This window comes from Typopeltis vanoorti, chromosome 1 (genome assembly GCF_054136105.1).
Source record: "Typopeltis vanoorti isolate ZY-2024b chromosome 1, IOZ_Tvanoo_1.0, whole genome shotgun sequence".
In the NCBI taxonomy this organism is placed as follows: domain Eukaryota; kingdom Metazoa; phylum Arthropoda; class Arachnida; order Uropygi; family Thelyphonidae; genus Typopeltis; species Typopeltis vanoorti.
This window is the reverse complement of record NC_143549.1, coordinates 189339601-189365077: the sequence shown is the minus strand read 5'-3', so window position 1 is coordinate 189365077 and position 25477 is coordinate 189339601. Positions and strand designations below refer to the sequence as shown.

General features: G+C 37.6%; 1 protein-coding gene across 4 annotated transcripts in view; it reads left to right on the top strand.

The window, feature by feature from the left end:
- Positions 1–25477, top strand: part of drosha (ribonuclease 3 drosha) — a 454213-nt gene that overhangs the window by 144151 nt on the left and 284585 nt on the right. For all 4 annotated transcript variants that reach the window (XM_090395920.1, XM_090395901.1, XM_090395928.1 and 1 more), the window contains one exon: positions 19131–19437. In XM_090395920.1, coding sequence (XP_090252046.1) covers positions 19131–19437 — 307 coding nt within the window. The remainder of the gene's footprint in view (positions 1–19130; positions 19438–25477) is intronic.

Here is a 25477-nt window from a genome sequence, read left to right as displayed (position 1 = left end):
ATATGCAGTATGCATTTGATTTGCTGGCCTGGTTGGCAAAGTTGTTGGCATATTTACTCTCCATTTGAATCTGTAGATTCAAATCTTGAACTTGGATGTTTTGGAATCTCTTTAGATAGGAAATGAATTTCATCACCAGATGTGTGAAACCACTTCCCTGCTTATTGCAGACCTGAAATGGCTTGAAAAAGTTACATGTTTAGTCTCTAGAGCAGGGTTTCCAGATTATGTAAAAAATAAATAAAAAATAAAAAAAAATAATAAAAGTAGAAAAAAACTTTAGCCTACCCACCATACTAAGGTACATGTACCAGCCACTGAATTAGAAACTTTTACTTAATACTGTGTTGGACTCCTTTAGCCTGAATTACAGCACATCTGTGGTTTGTCATAGATTCCAAGGTGTTGGATTGCATCTATGTTTACAAGATATTAGGCATTCGCTAGAAAATCCTTTATATCCTCTATATCCTTCTCATATTTGACGAAAGAAGATTATGCTCCCAGATCTGTTTTTCTATCATATTCCATACATTCTCAATAGGATTGAGATCCAGATGGTGATGGTGAAAGTTGCTATCATGCTTGTTGCACAATTCTTGCATGATGGACAGTAGCATTATCATCCATGAAACAACTGTCACCTGCTGGATAAAAAAGTCAACATTGTAGGATGGACTTGATCAGCAACAGTGTTTGGATATTCCTTGGAGGACACCTGGCCTTCCTGCAATATCAGGGGGGACCTGTTCCATAACAACAGAACATGTCCCACATCATGACATCACCTCCGGAACCTTGAGTTGTGTTTAAGAGGCAAGCTGGGTTCATTGCTTCATGGGGCTCCTGCCAAACTCTTTGCCTACTGTTGGTACAGAACAAGGTGTACTGTGACTTGTTCAACCACGACTTTTTTCCCAGTCTTCCGGTGTCCAGTCACAGTATTCCTGACACCACTGTAGATGAACTTTCTGGTTCTTTGCAGAAATCAGTGGTTTTCATATAGACATGTGACTGCCAGTACTAATCTTCAATTCCCTGTGCATAGTTTTAGTGATATATGGGTCAGAAACAGCCTTCATTAAATGCTTCGGTCAATTTCTGCACACAGAGTTCTGTTTGTGTGCATGCCTTCTCAGACGATGTTGATTTCATTCCTTAGAGAGACTTTCTTAGGACTACAGTTATGCCTCTTAGACAAGCAATGTGGATTATTTTTCCACTGATTAAACACCTTGTGGATATCTTACCTTTTGAGAAATCAGTTAGCTTTGCTGTTTTCAAAATCATGGCTCAGCGAGATGAGCACCTACAATTAGCCCTTCATTAAAGTCCAAAAAATCCTTGGTTTTTCCTCTTGCGATGAACACTATTAATAATTACTGAGTAACATTCTGAAATAGTTGCCTAGAACACATGGTGACATGAATGACCAAGTACAGTCATACCCCGACTTACACGAATCCGGAGTTAGGCGGTTTCTTATATGTACGTATTCCTGTCACGCCTCACCACTAGTCGTATCTTTCAGGTGCTAGCCGCATTCGGCAGTGTCGCACATGTTGTGAACAAGCACTGACATGTTTCGCGCGGTCTCCATTCATACACGATTTTTATAGTCTACAAACCTTGCGATTGTTTAATGTTATGTTCTTGATAAAAATTTTATCACATAAAAAATAATAATGTTGCCCAAAAGAAGCAAGTCTGATTCTTCTACAGCTAGCAAGAAAAGAAAAACATTCGAAGCGTACTACACACAGCATTCATTTGCAAGTCTGAATGAAGCTATGAAGCAAAATGAGCAACTGTCTGTTAAACAGTTTTGGAAACGGTTTAATGTTTTAGATGCTGTAAGGATTATCGGAGATTCTTGGGGTGTCTCTGATATCGGAGATACCCTTCAGTAGCAAAAAGTCTCCCATATCGGAGACTCTTCGCTACTGAAGAGACCGAAACCTTAGATCCAGTTTCACCAGAAAAGCACATGACAATTGCAAAATTAACAGAAAGTCTCAGCTTAATTAAGAAAGGTTTACAGATTTTGGAGGACATAGATTCTAATGAGGAACGAATTGTAGTCACAAGGCAAGGAATAAAAAAATCACTGGCTTTCTATGAAGAAATTTTGCATGACAAGAAAAAGACATTATGCCGTCAGATGAATCTATTAGATTTTATGAAACCATCGATATTGAAATAACTTTCTTTTTTTTATGTACGAAAAACTACAATTATGATTATATTTCTTAAAAAATATAGGTGTTTTTGTCAACCTTTGGTCCCAATTGTATGTTTGTATATATAAATTACATGCAAAATTATACCCCGAGTTACGCGAATTCGACTTACGCGCTTTTTGTTGGTCCCACCTACCGCATAACTTCGGGGTATTACTGTATTTTGCATACACACTGCATAAGTGACATTTACATATGTCTGCATAAAGCTTTCAATTTCAGTGGCTGGCATGTGTACTTTTACTATATAGGTTTGCAAAAAAAACTTTTTGTGGATGAGTATCACATGGAAAAAAAAATTACCCACCTATATCTAATCAAGTGATAGAAATTAATCATTATGCCAGTTATGAATATAGCATGAAAGAAGAGTTATCAAATGGTTTTTTCACTTAACATTTCTTCTCTCGTGCATTTTGCATTAAAAAAACAGGGTAGGAAAGACTCTTGATGGTTGACAGCAGCTGCTTGCGAAGAGATTAATTAGTCTCAAGAGAAAGGAAAACAGTGACTTCAGAGCAGAAACATAGATTGAGGAAATGTTGAAGGAGGAGAATCTAAGAACATTTCATTATGTCCAAAATCATCACCTTCTATAAATTGTTGTCTAATATGCCAAGCAATTTTGAAAATTTAAAATTTCCTAGCCATTGAGAGTTTTTCTTTATTTCTTGTACAGACAGGATTAATTTAAGTTTTAGTAATTGCATAATTGTAGATATGAAGTTAGTAACGATGTAAATTTTTCATGTAGTACTGTCATATCCTGTACACCCCTTGAGGGTACATGGCAGGAATTTGATGATGATGATGATTGCATAAGCTGACTGTAGCTGCTAAAACTTTTTTTTTTTTTTTTTCGGTGGCTCACAGGAATGCCATATGTTGAATTCACTAAGTATGTAGGTAGATAGAAATGTTGAAGGAGGAGAATCTAAGAACATTTCATTATGTCCAAAATCATTGCCTTCTATAAATTGTTGTCCAATATGCCAAGCAATTTTGAAAATTTAAAATTTCCTAGCCATTGAGAGTTTTTCTTTATTTCTTGTACAGACAGGATTAATTTAAGTTTTAGTAATTGCATAATTGTAGATAGGAAGTTAGTAACGATGTAATTTTTTCATGTAGTACTGTCATGTCCTGTACACCCCTTGAGGGTACATGGCAGGAATTTGATGATGATAATGATGATTGCATAAGCTGACTGTAGCTGCTAAAACTTTTTTTTTTTTTTTTCGGTGGCTCACAGGAATGCCATATGTTGAATTCACTAAGTATGTGGGTAGATTCTACGTTATCCAACCAGTATAAAGAAAACCAAGGTCTCATTTTAAACCAGCTTTGGTTGGTATACATCAAAAGACTTGCATAGCTCAATGCTGTGTTCACCATCTAGTTTAAGTTCATTCTATGCATTACAGTTGTTACTTTAGATATCACTGTTAAGGTAAGCTTTTTTTCAAATTTATAATTTTATTATTATTATTACGTGACACCTCCAGGCAGTGGCGTGTTCAGGTATAGGCCGTGTAGGCCCAGGCCTACAGCAGCAAATTTTGAAGGGCGGCAGAAATTTCCAGGTTCTCATTTTTGTAATTATAACATGTAACTTATATGCCGCATATACTCGGTAACTGGACACAAAGACAATAGGGATCGTGGTCGGGAGAGATTGATGCATTGGCGGCTCATGGCTTGAAATCGTAGGGGTGCTGCAACTTTCGAAATATATATACACACTGTAAGTACAGTGTATGCGTGTTTGGATAAAATATCAAAATTACGGTAAAAATTAAAAAAAAAAAATTAGACATGAAAAAATATTGTTTATTATCGATAAAATTATACAGTTTAGTATAATTCAAAATTACTTAAAAATAAAATTAAATATTACAAGCAAATATAAATAAATTAATAAATATATTTATATATTGAGAAAAATGAGGAGCGCTGCAGTTCTGTAGTGCCTATGCACGAGCTGTCCCTGGATTGATGCTAATTAATTTTGTGTCAGTATTATTCTTACTAACTGTAACAACTTTTCCTTCTTTATTATTTCGAATTCAAATTAAGGTTGTTAATTGTTGCATTTCCTTCAACTCTTTAGTTCAGTATCCTGATATATTTGTGGCAGTTAAGACGTGCTAAATCTGAAATTATTTTTAGAGTTTTTAGTGCGCTTGTCATACGTTGCCATCAGAGTGGAGGTAATACTGTTTTATTGTTTTGCTTTTAAAAAAGTTTTAAATTGTGTAAATCATTCTGATACTTCCTGTGTGTTTTAAATTACTATTTAAATTTTAAAATGAGTGACGGTAGAAACCGATTTAGTGGTAGTGAATATAAGAAGAGGAGAAAAGAAAAGGAAGCGAAATTAACGAAGTAGTATCAAAGACAAGAAAACTGGACAGTTTTTTTGTGTCGGTATCTGGTAATAGTAATTGTGATTTGGAAAAAGAACAAGAGGTGGTTGAGGAGATGGAAATTGAATCTGTTTCAAATGATGTGCCTACACCAAATCCCAACAATTTGGCAGCATAGGTGATAGTGAGTAATGACCCAGCTGAGTGGATTCTAAATGACTTAACACGCGAGTATATCGCAGTTAATGGGTTTCCACAAAATTTAGACAGTGATCTTTCAAAATCACAAAGAGCTTATCCTGACAAAGTAAGAAATGTTTCTAAGAGACTCATTGAGAGGAATCTGATTAATGGCAAAATAATAATAAGAGATTTTCTTCTTTACTCTCCTAGTACCAGAAAGATCTTCTGTGTGCCTTGTCGCCTTTTTGGTGGAGGGGGAGCTGACGATAGTCACTTTGTCAGTGGATTTAATGACTGGAAAAATGCAGAAGCACGAGTGAGTCATCACGAAAAAGCAACTAGTCATACGAACTGTCTGATAGCTCTGAAACAAAGAGCAAATCTTGCAGGGAGAATTGACTTACAAATAACTTAGCAACCGGAAGAAGAAATTAAGTACTGGAAGGCGGTGTTAAAACGAGTAGTTGCAATTGTAAAAACACTGGCCAGTAGAAGAATTGCTTTGAGGGGAAAGGATGACATTTTCAGTTCTGTGCATAATGGAAATGTAATGATGTGTCAAGAGTTAATTAGTGACTTTGATCCTTTCTTGCTGAGCACATTGCCAAAAGCAGGAAAAAAAAGGAAAAGGTTTCGTTTCCTATCTTTCCTTTGCCACGTTTGAGGAATTTATTAAAATAATGGGTGAGAAAGTGATCAAATTTATTGTGGAAGAACATAAAATAGCTAAGTACTATTCCATAAGTGTTGAATCAACACCAGACTTGTCTCATGTTGATCAGCTGTCCTTCATTGTACAATATCTGAAAGAACATGGAACTCCTGTGGAGCGTTTCTTGCATTTCATTCCTAAAGTAAGTCACAAATCTGAAGAGTTACAAGAGGCGGTTTTGACTTCACTAAACGAGCTTGGAATTGATGTAGCAAATTGCTGAGGGCAGGCATATGATAATGCTAGTAACATGTCAGGCAAGTACACAGGACTACAAGCAAGAATTCTTGAAATAAATCCATTGGTAGAATTCACACCGTGCACTGGACATTCTCTGTCTCTAATTGGTATACTTGCATTGCCGAATCCTGTCGGTACTCTTCCACATTTTTTGATGTCCCTCAGAAAATGTACATATTTTTCACATCTTCAACACACCGGTGGAATGTTCTTCTGCAAAAGTAATCAAACGTCCTTCACCTACTCATTGGTCAGCTCGTGATGATGATGCCTGTCGGTCTTCATGAGGGATGGAAGAAAATAATTTCCACTTTGTCTGAAATTGAAAATGACACCACAGAAGAAAGTTATGCGATGTGAAGCAAATGGGATTCCATGGCAACTTCAGTCACTGGACATTGGGATCATGACCTGCCTATGGGGTGATATTCTCGCAAGAAAGAATGCCACAAGCAAGAAATTACAAAGTGTAAAATTGATATAGGAACAGTGTGTGGACTGTATGGGTCCCTTGAAAAATATTTCAAAGAACTAGAGTTACTCTATTATTATTATTATTATTATTATTATTATTATTATTACCCCAAGACCTCATGGAGTCCAAGACTCATCTGGGAGGTCCTTTTATCACACACACATCTCATCATACCGTGTCTTAAACACACTCAAACTCCTTGCAGATACCACACTCTCAGGCAAGGCATTCCAATCATTCACAACTCTGCACGAAAAAATCCTGCCCCTCACTCCTTTACTCACACCCTCTTTATACAGTTTCCAGGGATGACCTCTGGTTCTCCCCTGATCTCCCACTATTCTCTGTAGAACTTCTCCACCATTGATCTTATAACAACCCCTTACCAACTTGTAGGTCTCTATCATATCTCCCCTCTTCCTCCCGTCCACCAGACTCTGCAAATTACATCTTCTCAATCTTTCCTCGTACTTGACATTCCAGAGGTCAGAAACTACCTTAGTCAGTCACCTTTGGACCCTTTCCAACATCTCTTCATCCTTCTGAAAACCCGGTGACCAAATCTGGGCATAATAGTCCATGTGTGGCTTAATCAAAGTCTTATACAACAGAACAAGAATCTCCCTACTTCTACACATCAGTGTCCTCCGCATCATTCCCAGAAGCCTTTGTGTTGTTTTCACAATTTTGGCGACGTGTCCCCTAAATTTTAGATCCTTATCCACTATCACCCCCCAGATCTCTTATTTCCTCTACCTCCAACAATATATTCTCACCAAGCATAAATTCTGCATCCCATCTTTGTTTTCCAAATTTTAAAACCTTACATTTTGCAACATTCAACTCACATCCCCAATCACTCAATTTATTCAAGTATTCTTGTAAGGCCACAACATCTTCACTACTCTTTATGGTTTGTCCCAACTTTGCATCATCTGCAAACAACTGAATATCTCCATCCAAATCTTCGCCAATATCATTAATATACAAGTTAAACAGTAATGGCCCTAAAACAGACCCCTGAGGCACTCCACTAGTGACTTTCCTTTTCCTGGATATCGCACCCCCATACACAACTTGTTGATACCTATCAGATAGCCAATCTCCAATCCAATGCACTAATCTAATATCCAACCCCATCTGCTCTAGTTTGACTGTCAACTTATCATGAGGTACTCTATCAAAAGCCTTTGCGATATCCAAGTATATTACTGTGTATCCTTCTCCTCTGTCCAAGGAAGCATGAATCCTATGAAAAACAGGGAAAGAAGCTTGGTGGAGTTGACTTATATGAGAAAGAGAAAAAGAGGAAGAAAAAGCCCACCAGGTTTTTTGATGACAGCACAGATGAAAGTAACGAAAATGAAGAGTGCAATCCATCAGTCAGTTTCAAAACTGATACTTATGACAAAATTTTGCACAGGCTCTCATTCTAAATAAATCAAAGAAAAGTGTCGTATGAAAACCTCTTGAAGGAGTTCCGGTTTCTCACAACAATGCATGTGATATGTTAAAAGGACATCATAAAAGAGGCAAAAAACTTCAAGAACACTTTTCGACTGATATTGAACCTGAATTTGTAAACAAATGTCTGCACTTCAGAGTGCACCTGAAATCAAATGGCCTAGAAATAAATACATTCCTACAACTTTCACAGAAAATTCAACAGGAAGCCCTATAGTGTATATATCCCAATCTGGACACTGCTGTTACAATTTTTCTGTGTAAGATGGCAACAAATTGCTCAGCTGAACGATCGTTTTCTGCCCTCAAAATGTTGAAGGACTACCATTGAACAACTATGACAGAAGAAAGGCTCAGCAACTTGGCAGTTCTACAAATTGAGAGCGATATTACAAGGGCACTGGACTATGAGGACGTGATAAATACCTTCACCGAGTGAGCGGCAAGATGTAGAATATTTTAGGACATTTTGGGTGAGTCATAATATATGTATATAGTTATTTATATTATGAATTTATGATATGTGAATCAACATGTTCATTAAATATGAGGGGCGGCATTTTCTGCGGGCCTAGGGGTGGAAAATACCTAAATATGCCACTGCCTCCAGGGAGTCCAAAGACTCATCAAGAGAGGACACCTACTCTACAGTTCTGTCTCCGCCACTCAATACACTTAACTACAGCTAACCACAACAACACCAATGCCATCTACCACCCGCCACCATTGCTGGAGAGTGGATATGCTCACTACTCGGCCAGCCAGGCTGGCAGGCCTTATCCTGAAGACGTATCTGATAAGTCTTGAAACTTCAAGAAACTTTTTTCTTGAAGTTTATTATTCAGAGTTCATAGGTTCACAGCCTATCCTGCCTTTCCATCCACTAATGTGTGATACTTTGTAAACCTATCACACATTAGTGGATGCGCTAACAGTTAGATTAGATCAGCCATCTTCAAACTTCTATTTACTTATGGACTCCTTGTTCCTAAAAATTATGCCTATGGTATAATGGCCTACTTTAGTGTGTATTTTTAGGCTTAAAAATATGCATAAATAAAGGTAGATCAATTGCATAGTCCCAGTGACACAAATTTGTTCATACCCATCAAATGGTCAAATAATACACATGTACCCATCTGTTACCTGTATATCTATCCGTCTGATTTACGTTTGCACTTAGACCCACACTTCACCATGCTTTCGAAACCAAAATTCTATGGAATAGGTTGGTTAATCCTTATTCCAGGGAGGGAATGTCTGTAAATGTGTGTTCATGAGGCTGGTTTGCCTGTTCTGAGGGACGTAAAACCTGAGTTTCCAGGTGAAAAACCCTCTACCTCCATATGAGACTGGCTAACCCACTTTTAGTTGAAAGAGGCCAGATAAAGGGTCCTCGCATCATGAACGGGATTTGAACCCAGGACTTTCTGACCAAAGGGCCTTGTCTATACTGACTGAGCTACCGAGGTTCTTACCTGTATATAAGAGTTTAAATTTTCATAAAGCAAAGAACCTCCTGATCACTTGAGAAAGTAAATCTGTCAGTTGCTTCTGTTAACTGTGCATTATGAATTTATCTCTTAACAGTCAGTGCAACTCGACACAGCTCAGCAGTTGGGAGAGATGTGCTGTAAGTTTCTGGGGAGAGCATAGTGTGTATGGACATCTAAAAATACTATTGCAATATAATAAATTTAGTTTAATCCTTTATCCAAGTGTGAGCAAACAAAGTTTGCGCCTGAAAGTATCTTCATGACTGGAGTAAGGTAGTACAACACCAGGTAACTCGTTGCAAAAGTGGAGCAAGCTAACATCACTACTATCTCAGTATCTCCCATAATGCAAAACACATCTCCTTGCGGATATGTATAATGTTATGCATTAAGGGAAGGGTCACTACCCAGACTAGTTTCGACCTTTATTGAGGTCTCTTGTGGGAGCCAGGCCCAAGTGGAACTAAATTTAAACTAAACTGAAGGATTAAACTAAATTTATTATAGTCTAACCAAGCGAAAAATAAACTTTCAACATCTTATTGCAATATGTTTCTTTTGTTTTAAATTAAGATTTCTAATTTTTCTTTTGCAAGAATTGACTTTATATTGATATTGAAAATGTTTTGTCAAAATATTAGAATTTTATTATTTTATGTTATTATTATTATCTGAAACCTCCAGGGAGTCAAGGACTCATCGAGGGAGGCTATAATTCACCCAAACCAGCTGTCATACCTTCCCTTAAATTCATTCACACTAGATGCACTCACTCACTTCCCCTAAAGGCAAACAATTCCACTCACTCATTGCTATATCAGAGAAAAACTAGCTCTTACCCTTTCTTGGCTGTGAACAAACTTAACTTCCATGGATGCCCCGGTCTTCTCTCTTCCCCTTCCATGTAACAGAAAATTTCATCAGACGATATCCTATAACACCTATTCAAAAGTTTATAGACTTCTATCATATCACCCCTCTTTCTTCTGTTAACGAGCATCTGTAATCCACATACTCACAATCTGTCCTTATAATTTAAATTCCATAATCCAGATATAATCTTCGTAACTCTTCTTTGCACCTTTTCACAGCTTCTTTACCCCCCTTGGAAACCAAATCTGCACACAATCCAGGAAACAAAATCTGCACACAATAATCTAGGTGTCTTCTTATCAAAGCTTTATAAAGAGGTAAAATGACCCTTATCCTTAGATTAGACGTCAAGGTTCGTTTCAATATCGCAGTTATCCTCTGAATTGTATTTGCAACTTTTGCTATGTGACTTTTGAACTTCAAATTCCTATACACCAAGATCCATTGCCTCCTCAGTTTCTTGTAGCATAACCCTGCTAATATAATATGCTGCTGAAAATCTCATCACGATAAAGTGCATAACTTTACACTTACTAACATTAAAATGACATCCATTTTCATTTGCTCAAATTTCCAGCCTGTTTAAATCATTTTGTAAGTGCCGAATATCAGTGGTATCCCTGATTGCTCTGCCTATCTTTTCATCATTGGCAAACATTTGCACATCTGATGTTAAATCCTGCCAGATGTCATTAATGTTGATTGAACAACAATGGCCTGGAGGGGGGGGGGGGGCGGAAACCCTGAACTACACCACTGGTCACCTTAAATCTGACAGATTCACATCCTTTGCATACCACTTTTTGATATCTGTCTGTCAACCATCCCCTGATCCAAGTCAAGAGTTTATATTCCAATCCCATATTTACTGTTTATGCAAGTCTTTCACGTGGTATGCTATTCAAATTCCTTAGAAAAATCCAATATTATCATAGTGTATCCATTCCCTTTATCCAACTCTGCTGTAACATTGTTACAAAATATGAGCAAATTACTAAAACATGACCTTCCTTTAGTAAATCCGTGCTGCTCCTTGCAGAGTATAGCCTGTTTGGCTGCCCATTTCTGTATGCCAGTTCCTACAAACTGTTCATCGTCATCATCATCAACAACCATGGGTCCAATGCCCGTAAGTGTCTGATGCCACCTTGATATGATTCTTCCATTGCATTCTATTTTGTGCAAGATGACTCAGTTTGTATATAGAGTTTCCGCACCATTTGACAATGTCATCGCCCCATTCTCTGTTTGGTCTTCCTTTTTTGTTCTTTCCTTCAATCATCCCAAACAGCAGCATTTTTATTTTCCTCTCATCATTCATTCTACATATATGGCCAAAGAGACATAGTTTCCTCTTGATTATTTTCTGGATCATTTTTTCTTTTGGTTGTATTCGTCTGTAGATTTCCTCATTGTTCACTTTCTGGACAGCTTATTCTCAAGATCTTTCTATAGCACTTTCTCTCAAATGCCAATATCCTCCTTTCAGATTCTCTCAGGAATACCCAGGCCTCACATCCATACATGCTGCTGAAGATACAGGTTTCTACAATGTGCAGTTTAGTTTGTATCTTTATAGCTCGGCTCTTCCAAATCTCGCAATGTTTTCATCTGCACTCTCTGCAGTGAGTGCATATATTTGAATGGTCGTGATATTAAATGGTTGGGCACTGAATCTTGCAACCATTATTCTTTCACTGACTGGTTTGTATCCTATCATTGCCTGGCAGGCCTTGTTACTTAGCAGGAAACCTATGCTTGCTTTATACTTGCTTTCATTTCATGACCAGAGAACACTTCCACCATTTGATTCTCCTGACAATGTCCATCTCATTTCTGAAATACCCAATATATCACATCTGTATTTCTTCTTGAAGCAACTGCAATTTTCCAGAGTGTACAGACATTTTATGTACCAATTGATATTCCATCCTTTACAGGCCTGAGTTTGATTTTTTTGTCTTTGTTTTTCAGTAACTGATTTTTCGATCCAACTCTGATTACTCGATTGGGGACACAGACCTTGTTTGACTGGGCAACGTCCGAGCCAGCATGAGTCTTTTCTCTTGTTCTTTGGCATCAGATGTCAATCGTATTTTCTTTTTACTGTCAGCACATCGACACTTATCTGACAAACCCTTAGTCTTCCTTGAAGAGCTTGGGAGAGATGCAAGAAGGAGCATATAGTGAAAGAATAATGGTTGCAAGATTCAGTGCCCAACCATTTAATATCATGACCATTCAAATATATGCGCCCACTGCAGAGAGTGCAGATGAAAACATTGAGAGATTTTACAGGGATCTACAATTAGAAATTGATGAGGTGCCAAAGCAGGATATACTCATCATTGGAGGTGACTAGAATGCAAAGATTGGCAAAAATAACACAGAATGGGAAAAGATTATGAGAAAATTTGGATATGGAGAAAGAAATGAACGTGGAGAGATGCTTCTGGAATTTATCACGGATAACAACCTGATGATTTGCAATACCAAATTCCAACATAAAGATTGTCGTAAATGGACATGGCGCTTCTTTGATGGCAAACACAGGAATATGATCAACCTGATATTAATAGACCAGAAATGGAGAACCTCAGTTCAACAGTGCAGATCATTCCAAGGAGCTGATATTGATATGGACCACAGCTTAGTGATTGCAAATATAATACTATAACTGAAACAGAAGTACAAAGAAAGTTCCAAAAAGCCGGAGACATCTCAAAACTAAATGAAGACAGGCTAAGAACACCATATCAGAACATATTGGAAACTAAGCTTAAGATCCCAAGTGAAAAACAAAATATAAACGCAAGAGCAGAATGACTGACTACAGTGCTATAAAAAGCAGTAGAGGAAGTAATTCCTGAAAGAGAAAATATCAACAAGAAATGGATAACTCAGTAAACCCTAAAATTGGTACAAGAGAAAAGAGAACTGAAACTTAAAAGAGATAATTCAGAGGCAGCAGATGAGTTATACACCATACCGTACTACATCTTTACCATACTTCATTGCATTTTTGCAATGAAGTATGGGAAAGATCTGATGAAGATAGTAAAGTATTGATGGATAAGACTGAAATCATACACAGATGGATAGGATATTGCACAGCGAACTATATAAAAATCAACTAAACAATACTACAACAGAAGTAATCAAAGAACTAAAAGCAATCTCTCCACCAGCAGAGATCTTTGAAGAGGAGTTGAATAAGGCTATAAAACATCTCAAGAACAACAAGAGTTCTAGAGATGACAACTGTTAGATCTTGAATGGGGGACTCTTTCAACAAAAGAGTCACTCATACAAGATTTAACAGAAAGCACAACACTGAATAAGAACATACTTGTGCTCCTAGCAATCAAGCTCATTTTATAAGAAAACATGTCATGTTTAAAATAGAAAATGAGATAAGTCTGAGATTTGAATATGTCATCTGAAACTATGCTATTGAAATAATATGTTTGGATTATGTATAATATTATTTTAAATATTAGTATTAAAATTATGTCCTATGCAAGAAAGTAAATGTACTGCCAACAAAAGTCCAAAGGTTGTGAGCTAACTACCATCGGTGACGTAAAGCCCGAAGCTAGAGTATTCGTAGAAGGCAATCGGGGCACGCGTTCCCCGAAAAGAGCAGACACCGTAAGGCGGCAGAGTGACATCCCCTCATTGGGACGAATAGGGAGGCTCCGGTGAACAAGATTCGAGCATGGAAAGAGGGCACTGGAAAGGGGAGATAAATACGGTTACACAAGTTTGGTATCTACCCGTTTTTTCTGTTGCTGTTTCCCTCGTGCAGACCAGCGATGCAGACGGCGATGACCAATATCAACTCTCCCGTGGCTGACTAACGCAAGTCTGTCAAGGCTATGCACAAGACGACGGCAGATCCCAAACGCGGGCCATCAGTGAAACGGTGCCAATGAAAGACAGCAAAGGACTCCCTTTGAAGAAGGTCGGGTTAAGTGATAAGCGAATGTCCAGCAAGAAAGAGTGGCCATTTCGAAACAAGCACATGACCTCCACGTGGTAGCAGTTTGCAGCAGTGGTGATATCCCACAACAAAGGATGGACGAAAGGTTCCCAATGTCAACACTGCAAAGTGGTAAAAGTACTGTGAATTGTGAAATTATGGATTTTGTGAAAAACAAAATACATAAGAATTTTGTGAAAGGGAAGGAAGAAAAACTTGACTGAAAGAAGGAGAACTTTAATGATAATGCATCTTCAGGGACTCTCTAAACTTATTAGACTAGTAGTCTGAGAAACCAAGTATTGTATGGGTCCAAGAATATTGTAAAGGGATTGTTAGTTAATAATTCATAAGTTCAGAAACCGAATAGTGTCTTGTACCATTTGCGTACCAAATTATATGTGAATAATATGCTAAATACTTAGTAGATGAATTATATATAATAGTGAAATATATGCCTAAAGTGTGAATGTTGTGTGTGTGTGTGTGTGATTTAGATCATTATTTTAGTATTGCTTTGCTTGAGGTAGAATGCTAACTTCGTATTGTATCTGATTTATTGAAATCCTTTTAGCCATATAATAAATATGTTTTCTTATGTAAGCCTGTGTGTGATCTAGGCATGAGACTGACTTCACCAATCATTAAATTTCGGACCTATGTGTACAGGGGAATATACAAACAGTTTTAGAGTTAATAGGCCATGACTGCAAAGTTAAGATATCTATAGCTTCCTAATTTACTTTACTAAATTTCATGGCACTTAATTCTGGGAAACTTCCCTAGGACAAGAAATTTCTGTTCTTAGGCTCTGGCTGGTGCAGCAAATCAAACAAATTTTGTCAGAGTCCGAAAAGGGGAACAGCCCCAGAGAACTAGTTTATAGATAATCTTAGAAGGCACTAGAGTGATAAGATAGATAAAAATAACAGAAGGTAACGACATAACACAACATAATAGGCGAGATGCTAAAATATGGGGGAGAATCAGTTGTATAAGAAATGCATAAACTATGTAATGAAATATGGAGATCATGGTATGCTCCCAAAGAGTGGAAAAAATTCTTGGTTGTTCTTCATAAGAAAATCAGTGCTTTAGAATGCACCAATTACAGAACTATTGCATAAATGAGTCATCTTGGCAAAGTGCTGATGAAAATACTTACAGAATGCCGGGGCACATCTTCCTGATGAGCAAGCTGGATTTTGAGAAGATCGAAGTACAGTGCAACAAATACTCACACTAAGACTAATAGCAGAGAAAGTTCTTAGAAAGAACAAATGCTGTTTAGTGGAACTGCTGTTTCAGAGAAAGTTCAAAGAAAGAACAAAAAGATATACTGCTGTTTCGTGGACTTCCAAAAAGTATTTGATGATATTGACCAAAATGTGACATGGGCTGTCTTAGAATCCTATGGTGTGGACAATAAATTGATCCATCTGCTGAAAGATATAAACAGCCAAGCACAAGCAAAAATCAGGGTAGCAGGTGCGGCTGGCGATTGGTTTGCCACTAGTCAAGGCACAAGACAAGGGGACCCAATATCACCAATCATCTTCATCACACATCTGGGAAGAACACTAGATGAGATTAAAGAAGAAGGTGGAGGCATTTCAATAAATGGCATGAGAATAAACTACCTCTGCTTTTGCAGATGACATCGTGCTGACTAAAGAAGATACAGCAAGGCTGGAACAGACATTGCAAACACTATACACAGAAGGAAAAAAAGATATGGACTAAATGTCAACTTTGAAAAAACTAAAACAATGATATTCGGACAACAGGAGTTACTGAACAGATTTCAACTGGAAAATGTGGAACACTTCACATATCTTGGATGCCACATCATACATGACTTGGACCCCAAAAAAGAGATAAAAATTAGAATAGCCAGAGCAACAACTATTTTAAAAGCCATGGACAAAATATGGAAGAGCCAAGGTATAAAGATGCAAACTAACCTGCACATTGTAGAAACCTGTAACTTCAGCAGCATGCTCTATGGATGTGAGGCCTGGGTACTCCTGAGAGGATCTGAAAGGAGGATATTAGCATTTGAGAGGAAGTGCTATAGAAAGATCTTGAGAATAAGCTGGATCCAGAAAGTGAACAATGAGGAAATCTACAGACGAATACAACCAAAAGAAAACCTGATCCAGAAAATAATCAAAAGGAAACTATGTGTCTTTGGCCATATATGTAGAATGAACGATGAGAGGAAAATAAAATTGCTGCTGTTTCTGATGGTTGAAGGAAAGAACAAAAAAGGAAGACCAAACAGAGAATGGGGCGATGACATTGTCAAATGGCGCAGAAACTCTATACACAAACTGAGTCATCTTGCACAAAATAGAATGCAATGGAAGAATCATATCAAGATGTCATCAGACACCTACGGGCATTGGACCCATGGTTATTGATGATGATGATGGTGAGTTCTTACCAACTTCTCTCAAATCTTCACTACCACACCAGAGATACTGATAGGTCATAAATGTTCATGAGTTTATTCATGAGTTTTTTGCATCACCCTTGTACAATGGAACTATCTTCCATTCCTTGCATTCCTGTGATATCATTCCTGAGCTGAGACTCAAGTTATACAAACATGTGAAAGGCCTAGCCAATTCGGCTGAACATTCCTTTAGCAAATGGGCTGATATTCCATCTGTCCCTGTAAACAAATTGTTCTCCAGGTTATACAACAGCTTTTCACCTCATTTTCATGATCCTCTAACTCTTCATCCAATGTAGTAGCAGCACTCTGCACCATGTTACATACACCTGGTTGGTATATCTTAGAAAAGTGAGCACTCATTAATTGAACGATCGCATTAACTTCCGACACTAGAGTACCATCTGCATTTAGTAAAGTTATTCTTTCACATTCATTTTTTCTTTTGCTTGCAGCAAATGATAAAATTCTTTTGGATTGCCTTTAGCTTGCATGACCAATTACTTTTCATACTCCGGTTTAGCTTTTAGGACAATACTCATTACTTTTCTTGCCTGAGCTTTATATATTTCATAACTCCTCTCACTCTTATTCTCACGATATTCTTTCCACATCATCTCCTTCTTTTGGATCTCTTGCTTTAATAAGGTTGCACAACCGTTTCACTCCCAACTTATTTAATCTTCAAACACTAGGGGATACATTCAGATACTGTCTCATTTATGCACTTTTTGAAAGATTCCCATGCAATGCTGACATTTTTCCAATTCAATAAATGATACCATTGGACCAAAGATACTATTCTGATCAGTTGATCATAATTTCCAACTTTGTAGTTCAATATGTAATCTGTTCTAATTGGAGCATCAATACAATTAGATAATTCCCAAGAAAGCACAGCATGATCACTGTCACTAACTGTTGATAAAATAGCCATATTCTTAACAGATGCCTCCCCCCCCCCTTCTGATGCTATGAGCAAATCCAACACTCTTTGACCTCAAGTTCCTTCTTTCACATGCTGCTTGAAAAAGTTGTCTCGCAACAATTCAATAAATTCCTCTTCTTTCTTATCATGAGATTTCTCATCTACTCAATCACTGTTTTGGAAAATTAGTCACCCATAATGATCACTCAATTGGTGATGCATTTCTTTATTCCCTGCAACTGAGCCACCAAGTCTGTAGCAACACCCCACCATGTATTTCATTTTGTTAGTCTCCACTTCACACAAGACAGACTCAGACTCACTGCTACATGGAACATTGTTACTGTAATTGTTTTCTTGCTTTTCTACCCTAACTGGGCTTAAGTAATCTGATGTCATTAGTAGTAGTACTCCTCGTCCTTTCCTATCTCTTCTGTCATTCCTAAAAATAGCATGCCCATTTCACTCAATTCCACTTACCATATCTGATTCTGATAACCAGGTTTCACTAATGCCAACAATCTTAGGCCACATCATATTCAATAAAGCAATGAACCCAACCCCTTTATTTCTGATGTTCCTGACATTTGTGTATAGACATAAATTACCAGCTAGCCTATTCTTATAATAGCTAGCCTATTTGGCCCTGTTGTAGAACTTTCTTTTTCCCACGCCAGACATACTTAAAAGGTCCGAACCCAAAGCATATTTTTCCACCCCTTTGCCACATACATAACCATGTTCAAAGACATTTATATCTTTATCACATTTCCACACCATAGCTGAACTTTCACACACATTTTTTCCATTCCTCCCTTGAATAACTATTTATTTATTTATTATTATTGTTTATTTATTTATTTATTTTTTTTTGCAGAACTCCTAAAAGTGTTTCTTGGAACCCCAGGGTTATGCTGAACACACTAGATTTTTATTTCATGTGTTCACTAGATGACACTAGATTTGAATATCTCAAATTAGTAAAAATATGAGATATTCAAATTTGAAATACTAGTTTGTTTCATAATTTTGCATTATGATACAAACTAGTATTTCAAATTAATAAAATGCCTGCATGTTTTATATGTTTGTAAATGTTCATTGTTTTTTTTTTATAATACTCATATCAACAAAAGGTTTGGATATCTATAACATATTAATGTTGTAGTGGGCTTCTTCAAGGCACTTCACATTTCTGATAAGCAGGATGATGTTCTCCCACTGGATAATGAAGATTGTCTTCCATCTAAAGTCACACAAATCTTTATATACTCATTGGAGTCAAGTTGCATTGTCCGTTTGTTGGAGAGCAGGAATTCTATCTGCTTGGCCAACCAGTCTAGCTGCACATATGTAGAATGTGTTACATTGGACTTGTATCTAAGCATGATAATCCTTAAAAACTGAACTCTTTGGAATGCAAAATCTTCTAAATCTGTGGGAATATGTACTGTGAAAAGGTTGAGAAACACTAATTTAGATGACATTTGGTTTACTTTTGCTTCTAATCATAAACAAAATTTGATATGTTGTTTTTTTATTATAGATGAACTTGTCGACAGTCCAGATCATATAAGTCAGGGTCTCTATGATTTACTCTGTTTAACTTTCTTTTTAACTTACTACCATAATTAATTTATAATAATATATATATTATATATATACACACACATTCTATTTTATTTTTATTTTATTATTATTTTTTCATTGCAGATAAAGTGCCCAACAACTATCAAACATGATGGAAATGAATTTATCTTTGAGGGATTTTCCATGTTTTCTCATTCTCCTCTAGAAAAATTGCCAACATGTAAAATAATTCGCTTCAACATAGAATATACAATCCTCTATATTGCTGAGAAATTTCCAGACAACTTTACTATTGAAGGATTAGAGTTGTTCACTACTTATCTCTTTCATGAAATTTTGGAATTGATAGATTTGGACTGGAAAGCTTATGGGGATGATAGTGGTTGCCCACGATTTCACTTCATGCCTCGCTTTGCAAGAACCTTAGAAGGTATGCTTTTGAAGCTAATCATGATATATATAATTTAGTGGTTAATATAAAGCAGTGTTCCATCCTGAATTAATTTCACTGGTCTCCAATCCAAAACATATATCTTTATTCATTTTTGTTATACTGTGACCTAAAAAATCATCAAGGATATCCTACACACTATGTTCTTCAATTGAGTTACATATCTAATTTCAATTAAATAAAATACTTAATTTATTAAAATTAAATTAAATTGCAGATAAAAATCATGAAACTAGGTGCTTGATATTTTGTGTATCTAACTTTTTTAAAATTGCAAAAATTGATTGAATACAATAAATAATATTTCCATTCATTCTTTTGAATTTTTTTGAAAATTTTTGAAACATTCAATGAAATATAAGGTAAAAAATACTTCAGCTCATACCTTTTTTCTTTTATATATTAGGCTAAGTGCACTCAACTCTCACTGCAGAAAATTGGTGGAGACTACAGTTATGGTGAATAGTTTGCCATAGCAGATTTTCTTTTCTTTATAATGGTAATGGGGCTTTGGGGATTGTTTGTTGATGAAATTGATCATGAAGTATCTCACCCGTGTTGTGGCTAGTCATATGCAGACTTTTGTGAGGAAAGGATATATGAGGAATTATAAGACTGGTGATTATGACAAGCTTAGGAGACAGCTTGCAGCTATAACATGGAACAAGGAGTTGAGCAGTAAGAAAATAAATGCTTCATGGAAACTGACAAAGAAATACATAACAATAACATCAATGTGTGAATGTATTCCAAAGGCCAAAAGGTTGAATAAGATAGGTGTGAAATGGATGAATGTGGAGCTTAAGCATGGAATCTGGAAAAAGAAAGTACTTTGGAGGAACTTTGGAGTGAACTTTGGAGGTACTTTGGAGTGGCGCTAGCGTCGCCGTAGCACGTGGCGGTGAATTTGAGCTGTGCAGAAGAAAGTGATTTTTAATCGGTGAATAGTCCGCTTTTTCCCCCGTTTTTCTACGTTTTTGAGTGCTAAATTATTTCTCTGAATACGAGTGTACTTCAGTGGTTGTTTTTTGGAAGTTAGTTGCTGTCGCGATATAATATATTTTGGTACCGTCGGAATCGAACGCGTAACGGTGGAAGACAAAACGAAGCTAAGTTACTGTATTTAGTTATATTCCATTTTATTTAATTATATTTAGTACTTAAATGTTCTGATGTTTGTACTTTTTTTCCTCTTATTTATTAATTGAATAATTATTAAAGATTAGGGTATAATTTGAAAAAACACGTCACAGATAATAATGGCACCTGTGCGAAGGAAAATGGCGGCCAGTAATGAAGGTTCGCCATCGTTATCAAAGAACGGTAGCATAAAAGAAATGAGTCAGTGTACTAGCTGTGAAATGTACGCTTTGCGGAGTGCGGTCGGTGTGTGGTTAGATGATAATAAAGGATTGAATGTGTGTAGAAAATGTAGGGAGAATGCGGAATTGAAGTGTATTTCGGATCGTGAGTGTGATATTTTTGTCAACCTTCAGAATGAAGGAAACAGGGATATGACAGGAAACGGCAAGGTTGTACATGAAAATTGTGAGAGTGTGAACGTAGAAAGTGTGAATGATAGTATAAATGGTTTCTCAGAGAACAAAAAAGATGAGATAGATGCATTGAGTGAGACCGCGTTGTTGAATAGTGCGATAGAAAGAGCAAAACAGCAGCTAGAGTGCATGAACAAAAGTAGACTGAATGAACCAACCAATAATAAAAGGTATGACAGGAAAAATAGACGTATGAATGTGAACATGAACAAAATGAAGGATAGAGTGCTGTATGGAGGCTCGTAAGTACGAGGTGTGTTAGTAGAGGATTTGACAAAATCGTACCAACCTGGTGCGACCATAAAGGACGTAACTGCGTCTATTAGAGAGCAAAAGGAAATCGTGAAAGAAATGATTGTTGTGGCAGGTACGAATGATTTGAAAGGAGATAAAATGGAAATGATAGAAGACCTGAATGAATTGTTTGAGGTAGCAAAAGAAAAGAGTGAGAGAGTTAGAATGATTAGTCTTTTGCCACGGTATGACAGTGAAATGTTTAAAAGGAGGGCTATAATTGCAAATGACTTTATGCGTGGGTTATGTATGACGAGTGATGTGGAATTTGTGGATGTGTGGAGTGAGTTTGATGGGCGAAAGAATCTATATAAGATGGATGGCTTGCATTTGAATGGTTACGGTGTAAGAAGACTTGAGAAAGTGTTGCTGAATGTGGTGGATGTGCAAACTCAGGGAAACTAGATTTGTTAGGGGGGGGGAGTAAAGATACAGTCCTTATGGAGGCAGTTGAATGTAAGAATGAATATAATATGCCGGAGCAAATAAGGACAACAAATCTGAGTGGGATAGTTAATATAAGGCATCAAGGTAGGGTTGGGGCTAATGGGGGTCTTAAATTCATGTACACTAATACTAGGAGTATTAGGAACAAGAAGGAAGAGTTTTTGGCCATGGTTGGCACTTCCAGACCACAGGTTATAGGTATTAGTGAAACATGGCTGACTGTAGATGATATAACTAGTGGGATTGAATGTGATGGGTATAGTGTGTTCAGGAATGACAGAGAGAATAAAATGGGGGGAGGAGTATTGTTGATGATAGCTGACGAGCTCCAGCCAAGGAGAATAGAAGTTGAATTGCAGGATAGAGAAAAGAGCACATTTGAGGCCATTTGGTGTGAGATTGTGGCTAGCAGAACTAAATATACAATTGGGTGCTGCTATAGACCAGGTGATGGAAAAGATGGTGGTGACAGTATGCACAAGCAAATAGAAGAAATGGGTGGAAGGAGGGTGATTATTATGGGAGATTTCAACTATGGTCGCATTGATTGGAGTGAGGAGAGGACACACGGAAGGAAGGAACTGGATTTTATGCGGTTATTAAGGGATAACTATCTGCGACAGCATGTAATGGAAAATACTAGGGGTCAGAGAGTGCTTGACCTAGTAATTACATCTGAGGATTTGGCTGTAACAAATATGACCACATTGCCACCAATCGGTGAGAGTGATCATAGGGTCTTAACTTGGGAGGTGGCTAAAGGTGTAGAATTTTCAATTAAGACAGGGTACATGTGGAATTATCGGGCTGGAAAGTATGACAAGCTTAGGAGTTTGATTGGTTCAGTGCCATGGCATGTACAACTGCAAGGACTAGAAGTTGATAGTGCATGGGAGGTAGTTAAGAAGTGCTTGCATGAAGCAATGGCTGACTGTATACCTAGAGTCCGAATAATAAATCAAGTAGGGGTTAAATGGATGAATAACACCATTAAGCTTGAGTTGCAAAAAAAGAAACAACTATGGAGGGAATTTAAGGAGAAGGGTGACCGGCAGGCACATGAACGGTATAAAGCACAGGCCAGAAGGGTGACGAGTGTGGTAAGAAAAGCAAAAAAGGATTACGAAAGAACATTGGCCATGCAGGCTAAAGAGAATCCTAAACAGTTTTTTAGATATGTAGCAAGTAAAAGGAAAAATGTACATGGCAGATTGATTTTAAAGAATGCCGATGGTAGGGAGGTAACTGAATCAGTTGAGATAGTTGAGTTACTGAGTGAGCACTTTGCAAAAGTATATCATCCAGGTGGTGACATTGCAGAAACGAATAAACCAGTAGATTATACGGGAATTGTGGTTAATGAAGTGGAGGTGAGTAGTCTATTGCATAACCTCAATGTCAATACATCTGTGGGATTGGATGGTATACCAGCTCGTGTTGTACGAGAAGCAGCTAAAGAATTGTCAGTACCCTTGACCATTTTGTTTAATTTGAGTCTCGGGTTTGGGTTAGTCCCGAGCGGGTGGAAAGAGGGGAAAATAGTTCCACTGCATAAAGGTGGTTCCAAGACTGCTGTAGTAAATTACCGACCGATTAGCATATCAGGAATCATTGTCAAGGTCTTAGAGAAAATAGTCAAGAGGAAAATACAAGATTGGATAGAAGAAAATGGGATACTGTATCGGGGACAGCATGGTTTTGTGAAGGGTAGGTCATGCCTCAGTAACTTGCTCACGTATTATAACACAGTGACGGCTGAACTGGATAAGGGTAATGGGTTTACGGTGATTCTACTGGACCTTGCCAAGGCCTTTGACAGGATTCCACATGGAATTCTAATCAGTAAATTGCAGCATATGGGAATGGACATAGGGTTGGTGAGATGGATAGGAGGGTGGTTGACGGAGAGATATCAGAGAGTGGTTTACTCGGGAGTAGAGTCCACAAGGCGGCCTGTGACTAGTGGTGTGCCACAAGGATCTGTTCTTGGACCACTGCTGTTTAATTTGTTCATAAATGATATAGGAAATGATCTGAGAGGAACAGTTCATTTGTTTGCGGATGATGCGAAGTTGGGTAGGGCAATAGTGAATGCAGATGACGTCAAAATTTTGCAGGATGATTTGGATAGATTGGAGGTCTGGGCTAAGGAGAATGGATGTCAGTTTAATGTGGCAAAATGTAAGGTTATGCATTTTGGGGTGAAAAGATTGGCGGCAATTTACTGCATTGGTGGAACCATGCTCCAGGAAATTGATGAGGCACGAGATTTAGGAGTGTTGGTAGATAAGGAATTGAAATTTAGGGGACACATTGCAAAAGTGACCAAAACAGCTCATCAAATCACTTGGTTGCTGAAGAATACGATGACAAGCAGAGACAAGCAGGTTATTGTTCCTCTGTATCGAGCCTTGATAAGACCCCATCTAGACTACTGTGCTCAGATTTGGTCACCTAGGTTTCTTCTTGATGGGGAGGAGGTGGAGAGGATCCAGAGGCGAGTGACCAAGATGATAGCAGGTCTGTGGAATGAACCGTATGAGAACAGGTTGAGGATTTGTGGGTTGCAAAAATTGGTTGATAGGCAGAGGAGGGGAGATATGATTGAGACATTCAAATTACTGAAGGGTTTCTATAAAATTAATTCAGAAGATATTTTTGAGTACAGGGCTGGTTGTGGGAGGACTAGGGGACATCCATGGAAACTTGGCAAAAGTGTGGTTAGTAAAGGTGTTAGAGCTGGGTTCTTTACTTTTAGAGTAGTGAATGAGTGGAATGTACTCCCTGAGTCTGTGGTGGATGCTGTGACAGTGAATGAGTTCAAGGCGAGGTATGATAGATACTGTATGAATGTCAAATAGTTGTGATGAATATGATTTGGGGCCTCCCTCGATGAGTCCAATGACTCCCTGGAGTTGCCCGTAATAATAGTAATAATAGTAATAGGAAGTACAAGATGAATATTTTTTTTTTTTTTTCACTATATTATTTCAGGAAATTACAACGTACTAGGATATACATTAAAATAAATTTTAATATATTTCAGCAACGTCACGCTGCCATTTTCAAGAACTTAGGTACAAGATACGTGCACGCAGGCACAGCAAAACAATAAATGAGCAAGAAGTATGAAGCTATAATTTCTCCTAAAGTCCTGATGCTGCCCCTCTAGCGGGCTATATTGGTATTCTTGGGCGATTGGGCTGAAGCTCTTCTGATGTAGGTTTCCCAAATTTGAGAAAGTCTCATGCAGCCAAATTTGTTGAGGTTTGGCTCGTTTCTTAGGGCTGAAGCTGATTCTATGAAAAGCCTTTCAATCTGCATTTGCTACGGTGTATTATCCTGGCTTTTTTCCACCATGTTCTATGGCAGGTATCCAGAGCATGGTCAGCAAGACCAGAGTGGCTGTATTGGTGAAACCGGATGTAGTCCTTGTGTTCTGAAATTCTGATATTTGCTGTCCTGCCTGTTTGGACGAAGTAGGACAGCTTACAGCTGCAAGGGACCTGGTACACACCAGGTAGGTCTGGGGGGGGAGGTTGGTCTTTTGTTGAGCAGATAAGGGATGCCAATTTTTTATATGGTTTGTAACAAGAAGTTAAGTTATGTTTTTTTAAGATTTTTGTGATTTTTTCTGAGGTGCCTCGGATATAGGGTATGGTGATGGATTTAGAGTAATCCTTGTTGTGATGAGGGGGGGGGATTGTGGTTTACTGGTTTTA